Consider the following 6,610-nt stretch of genomic DNA (forward strand, 5'->3'; position numbering starts at 1 on the left):
TAAAAAAAAATGTTCGATTGGTTAAAAGAAGGAATTCAAGTTCTAAACACAATCCACTTATCATTTTCCACCAACGTAGTTTAACTGTAAAAAAAGAAGTTCCGATTACAGAACTCGCAATAATGACACAGCTTTCTAATAAAGTGCCTGAAAGTCTAAGTACTGCAAAGGACGTACGCTCTCCGGTTGGCGTGCAAGAGTGTGGAAAACCCCTTGTGTGTGCAATCAAGGGTACATTGGAACTGAGATGAGATTGTCATCTCGCATTATTGGCCAGGCGATCCCAGATCGACGGTCTCGGGCGAATATTTCTATTTGACGCCTCATCGGCAACTTGGGCGACTTGCGCGTATATGAAACTGAGAGGGAATGGTGATGGTAACTCAGACATCCAGTCACCGAGGAAGATCTCCGACCCAGCCGGGAATCGTACCCGCGACATTGCGTTCAAGAGACAGCGAAACCGAAAGATCACGGACTGCGCACTAAATTTGAAATCCTTAAAGAAGCATCGACATCCGACGTAAAGAATCCAAATTTGGGCAACATATGTGTAGCATTTGTAGGAGATAATGGGCAGGGACGAAGAAAACATGAAAACAGAATCTGCGATACTATGATTTCATGAATTTTTCACTCATTACTATTCTGGGATGTAGAGAGAGGCCATAAAAATTCAGAATACAGAAACAAATTGAAGAGGAGTGAATGACTGAATTGGACAATTTCTGCGGATGAATGCTAAATAAAGCAAGGGTTGCCTAATCTTCTGTTGTATAACACACGCCTGAGCGACCCATCTACCTTTGGCGACGGTCAGCAGACCTCACAGATCTACCACTGCGCAGTTACTAATAAACAAATGGTCGCTTTCGGCGAGGTAAACAAAAACTAGTTGTGTCTTTGTGGCCCTGAAGACGTCTGATGTGGTAGGAGACGAAGTTCACCCAAAGCAAGATGCCTTAGACCATAGCATAACACAGAAGAAACCAATGTCTCCGAAGATATAAATACTACCGTGAAAGGTTGCACTGTATGAACGGAGACGAAAATGTGCAGCTATTTGAATATGTCTTCAAATATTTGTATCATTCGAGGGATGAGCCATAAATACAGATAGTTAGTGATGACGAAAATGCATTTCCGAAAGTAATGCTAGATGCGGTGTACAATGCAATTATGAGAGAGACAAAAAAAAAAAAAAAAAAACCGGTTCAAATGGCTCTGAGCACTATGGGACTTAACATCTATGGTCATCAGCCGCCTAGAACTTAGAACTACTTAAACCTAACTAACCTTAGGACGTCACACAACACCCAGTCATCACGAGGCAGAGAAAATCCCTGACCCCGCCGGGAATCGAGCCCAAGAACCCGGTCGCGGGAAAGTGAGAGACAGTTATGGTGTAATGGAAATGGTGAAAGCTGATAGAAAAGTAATAAAAAATGAGACAACGTTATTATTTTTAGAAAGCCTTCGGTGTAGGACCATTTCTCAAAACTGGTATAACGCCGTAGGTGTTCTAGAACAAACAGAAGCACTACAAATCCTGACTAACCGGCGGAGGGATGTTAAGCAGTTAAAACATGTAGTCATAAATGGAAAGTAGCTCCAAATAAAAGATTCAACTAATTGTCGAGGACGCTCGATAATAATGAAATAGTTATAATCTTCCAAAAAAGGGCTCTGGGAGCCTGAAAACGGTAAAATAATAAAATTCCTTATTTTCAGCTAATTGCTGATTATTTCAAAAAAATTTTCTGACGTTTGAGGGTAATAGTCAAAGAAAATTGTAATCATTATAAAAATCCGCCTCGATAGCATAAAGTACCTGGTGTTTACCTAGGTTTTATCAAAAACAGCTTGCCTGAATGTGCATAGTCAAAGGCTAAAATAAACACCTACAGCGGCAAGACACCATAATTTTTTTTTACGAATACATGGTATGTATGCACCAAGTCAATAATATCACTTATCTCTGTGTGTGCTGCTTTGCCCCAGCCAACGTACGATGGTCACAGGCTCTCCACCGAACTGAGATACATATGTACCATGTACTTGTAAAACAAAATTTATGGGGTCTTGCCCGTGTAGGTGTTTATTTTAGCCTTTGACTATGCCCATTTAGGCAAGCTGTTTTATAAAATTGTTCTGAAGAAGGCGTGGTTACCCACCCTGAAACCTAGGTAAACACCAGGTACTTTATGCAATCGAGTTGGATTATTATTTTTTATAATTATTTCTATACCTACGATTGCTGACGCGCTGAAATTCTGAAAATTTCTTAAAGAGTATTGTAGATGGAAAACTAATATTAAATGGAGCAACAGGTGCAGACGACGGGATACAACAATTCTTTTATTATACCAACGGGAGGAACTGTCCAGCGTCATGAAGGAAAGTTAGTAATTAGGTAGTAGATGTGGTGAGGTGTGAGTCTTACACCACGCTGAATACTTAAAATTATAAAACATGAATCACTTGTAGTTGACTATCTAGGGACAACATACAAGACGTATGAAACAAGAGGTAAACGATCATGTCGCCAGAAATTTATTTTTCTTACGATACTGAATAAAGGACAACTGCTGAAATATAAAAACTCTCACGTGGTAAGGTTACACTTAAGTTCGGAATGATATGTGTACTATTTAGACATCACCACTATGTTTTGGGTGTTCTGTGATGAACCCAATGTGGTGAAGTTAGTGTAGTTGTGCCTGTTTCCTATACATTGAAAGTAGTACCTTTGGTAGTCACATAATTTCCTCTTTGTGAACTCTAATATAAATCTGTGGGTGATTTCGGATCTTGCGTCAATGTTTAAAAGGTGTTTCTCTATTTGCTCTATAATCTTTCTCTCGCATGAAAATGGACGTATTAACTAATATCTTTGAAAACTACCCTCTCTCTCTCTCTCTCTCTCTCTCTCTCTCTCTCTCTCTCATTTCTGATATTTGTCTCTTACAATGTAAGACGTTAGCTTGAAGTAAAGCAAAAGTAGTTCCATTACCACGGTTCTGACTTAAGTTTTGAGGAAGTGTTCGTTAACTATGAGACAAAATTGTTACCAGTTCTGAATCCTTCTGTCTTATCACACGGTCACTGGGTGATTTCTAAGTGAACCACAACCGGATCTCAAACAGTCAGTTCTCATTCTTAGAACGCAGAATGAAAAGTAAAAGATAATGAAATTTGTTTGCGGATCTTATGAATATTTCAGTGCATATTTTTGGTGTCTTACTGCCAACGGTAGGAGCAACATTGTTTCATATTTCCCAGGTAACATATGAGTATGTCGACAGTTAGTTTTCCCCAAAGACATGTTCATGAATTAGGGCACCAAAACTACGTGCGTTTTCGTGCGAGAGATGGATTATAGAGCAACTAGAGAAACACTTTTTAAACATTGACGCAAGATCCGAATCGGTGAATACGCATGTCGCTTTGGATCTCTAGTTGTATCAAAAGTCACTGAACCTTCCTTTTGCGGAAATATACTCACGTTTAACGCCTTCAGCATCTGCACGTCCTCCTTGTATTTGTGATAAGAATCACAAGCTACATCTCCATTGTCACCTTCGGCAGTCAGTTCCGGGTTGTTGTGGAAAAAGACATCCTGAATGCTTTCTCCTTTACCTAAACATGGATTAAAATTTCTCATGAAAAGTAAAATCGGCATTCTACCGAACGAGACCACGAAACTCGTCGCTTACTTGGGTGTCCTGCTCGCAGTTGGACAGATGCAGAATACAGAAAAATCAACCTGAACTTACCGTCCGCATTCCAGCCACCTTCGACCTGATAGGCTGCCGTGGCAGCGCCCAACAAGAAACCCTCCGGGAACTGTCTGGGATTGGTCTGTGCTGACCCGACTGTCAGCACGATCGAAAGGACGATCAGCAATGTCAGCATTGTTCCCGGCGAGTGACTTGACCGACTTGCCCAGATGTATTTATAGTGCGTCTAGGTTCTATTTCGTCAGCGTAGTACCTGAAGAGTACTACGTTTCCACTTATTGTTATCTCTGGTCAACAAATAAACATTGGAGTGAGAGATTTTGCGATTAATTGCACAGAGATAACTGCACATTTAAGATAAAGGTGGCACTGACACTTGAGTCTGAGGTATAAGAACGGAAATTTGTTTTTCATGTGGAGTATCAATTTCCTGCTTACAGCGTCAAATAATATCAAAAACATCAACGTACAATGTTTATCTACGTTTTCCTATCTTTTCAAGTGCTTTGATACGATAAGATTTCGCAGGTTATTTGGGACTGTTACCAAGTTAGATGATTTTACATAATAAATATCTGATACTGCAAACAAAGTGGTCTTGTAGATAACGTTTAAGTTTCACAGCAGCACCCTTAGAAACAGGTGATTAATGCTGACGTGCTGTTCTTTGTTCGTATCAGTTAAACTCTTTGTGTCATAGTGAAAACAAGTAGTCTCATAGAATAAAATTCAAATATCATCACTTCTTTCTGAGAAACAAGCGATTAATGCTGACACCGTATTTTTGTTCGTATCAGCTAAACTCTTGGTGTCACTAAAAATATTCTTTTCCATTTTTCCGAAAACTGTCTTGGTTGCGAAAATATTGCCTTAATGAAGTGTTTCTCGTTTGTAGGGAATCATCACATTATCTACAAAAGAAAAAACGGAAAGTAATGGTTAAGGTATGATCAAATCATGCACAACTGTAAGAAAATATCTAAGGAAAATTTTACGTATTATGGATTGAGAGACGTCCGTAGAACTGTTGTATTAAGGAATAAGCAAACGTCCAGATCGCACTAACAGGTACATGTGCTTTGGAAATATACACGAATTGATAACTGTACCTTAAAAAGAAAAAAAACAATGACGTAGTGGTAAGTCAAATAAAGTGTTAAATACAAAACAGCACCTCCAACACAGTCATCACGGTAGATTCGTAGGTATTGTTCTGTATTTGAACACTTTATTCGACTTGTTACAATGTCATTTGTTCTTTCTTTTGAAGGTTCGGTTATTAGTTCGCGTTCATTGCTTAAGAACATGTCCACGTGAGCGCGACCTGGATGTATGCTTATTCCACAATTTAATAGTTCTACGAATGTCTCACAATCAACGGTTCGTAAAATTCCCTTAGATGTTTTATCACAGCCGTGTATGATTGAACTTATTATTTTCCATTTATTCTTTTGTAGATAATATGCTGATGCCCTACAAAGGCGAAACGTGTCATTGAAGCAATATTTCATTCAAAAATAATCTTTATAGGGTTTCTGTAGCTGTTTGTCAAATGGAATGCGGAGTGTTTCATAAAAGACAAGGTAGTCTCATACAATAACATTTAAAATCAATAAAACTTTCTCAGCAACAAGCCATTAATGCTGATACACAATTTTTTGTTAGTGTCAGGCGAAACCTCTTTTCGTGTTGTTGTAGAAAAACTTGATCACTTCCGATACTTTTCTAACCGATATTTAATTCGGGCGTTATAGCTTATATCATAACTGCATTACTTTTATAATCTACCGCCCTGTCTGATCTCAAGTACTCCCAAGAGGGACAAATTTAGCAAGTGCTTAGTTTTTCTATCCATGATGCGCATCGACGAGAGTAAGACAAACACATCTACAGCATATTGCGTTTAAGGGCTGGATCTCTGGTTAAGTTGTGTTGTAGGCTTGTAGGGGAAGATGCTTTGCCGGATTCCCGGTAATTATATAGTATTTTCATGAATCTGAATGACCTGAAACAGTGTCCATTCAATCATGTGATCCGTTTCAAGAAGTTGCTTGATGAAAATAGAATCGTAATTCCCAAGCTAATAATCGTAGTGGTGGCAAGTTAGAAACACACCAGTGTAGGAGTCACGCGACGTTTACCCATGAACAATTAAAGGTGAAATTCTGTCTCCAAAACACAAATAACAGCTGTGTCGTGAAGTCTCGTTCAGTGAACCTGAGCTCATACAACTACTTCAGTTTCTAATTTTCGTGATACCGTGTAAAAGACACTAGAGGTAGTTTTTATTTATTATTTATATTTCTTGAATGTATTTCAATGTCTGTATTTCCCTGCAGTTTTCACCCTGGACAGTTCCCTCGAACACCATAGAGGTTATTCCCTAATGTCTTAACATACGTCCAGTCATCTGGTCCCTTGATCGTGTCAGTGTTTTCCACACGTTTCTCTCTCCACTAGTTCTGAGAGGTACCTTTCAAACTCTTCGATTCCTTCCTTTTTCGGTCTTCAGACACTTCATGATTCACTACTGTATAATGCTATAATCCAGACGTACATATTCACGTATTTATACCTCAAAGTAAGTTCGATATTTGATACTAATGGAATTATTTGGGCCAGGAATGCCCACTTTACCTGTACTACTCTGCTTTATAAGTCCTTGTTTCATCCGTCAAGTTTTATTTTGCCTCGAAGGTAACAGAATTCCTTCACTTCGTCTACGCCTTAGTGACAGATATGAGGCGATGTCCAGCATTGACAACATGTCTCAACTAGCATCGCCTGTTGGTCTAGTGGTGGAAATTCCTGCCAAGACTGGACAATCTCAGAGGTTCTGTATACTAGTCATTGTGAGCTCCAACGTTAGG

General features: G+C 39.1%; 1 protein-coding gene across 1 annotated transcript in view; it reads right to left on the minus strand.

Moving 5' to 3' along the window:
• Nucleotides 1-3,923, minus strand: part of LOC126281533 (myrosinase 1-like) — a 28,507-nt gene extending 24,584 nt beyond the window's left edge. The window contains exons 1-2 of the mRNA XM_049980581.1: nt 3,777-3,923; nt 3,506-3,639 (exon numbers count right to left, since the gene is read on the minus strand). Coding sequence (XP_049836538.1) covers nt 3,506-3,639; nt 3,777-3,915 — 273 coding nt within the window. The 5' untranslated portion in view covers nt 3,916-3,923. The remainder of the gene's footprint in view (nt 1-3,505; nt 3,640-3,776) is intronic.
• Between the last annotated feature and the right edge of the window lie 2,687 nt (nt 3,924-6,610).

Source organism: Schistocerca gregaria, chromosome 7 (assembly GCF_023897955.1).
Source record: "Schistocerca gregaria isolate iqSchGreg1 chromosome 7, iqSchGreg1.2, whole genome shotgun sequence".
In the NCBI taxonomy this organism is placed as follows: domain Eukaryota; kingdom Metazoa; phylum Arthropoda; class Insecta; order Orthoptera; family Acrididae; genus Schistocerca; species Schistocerca gregaria.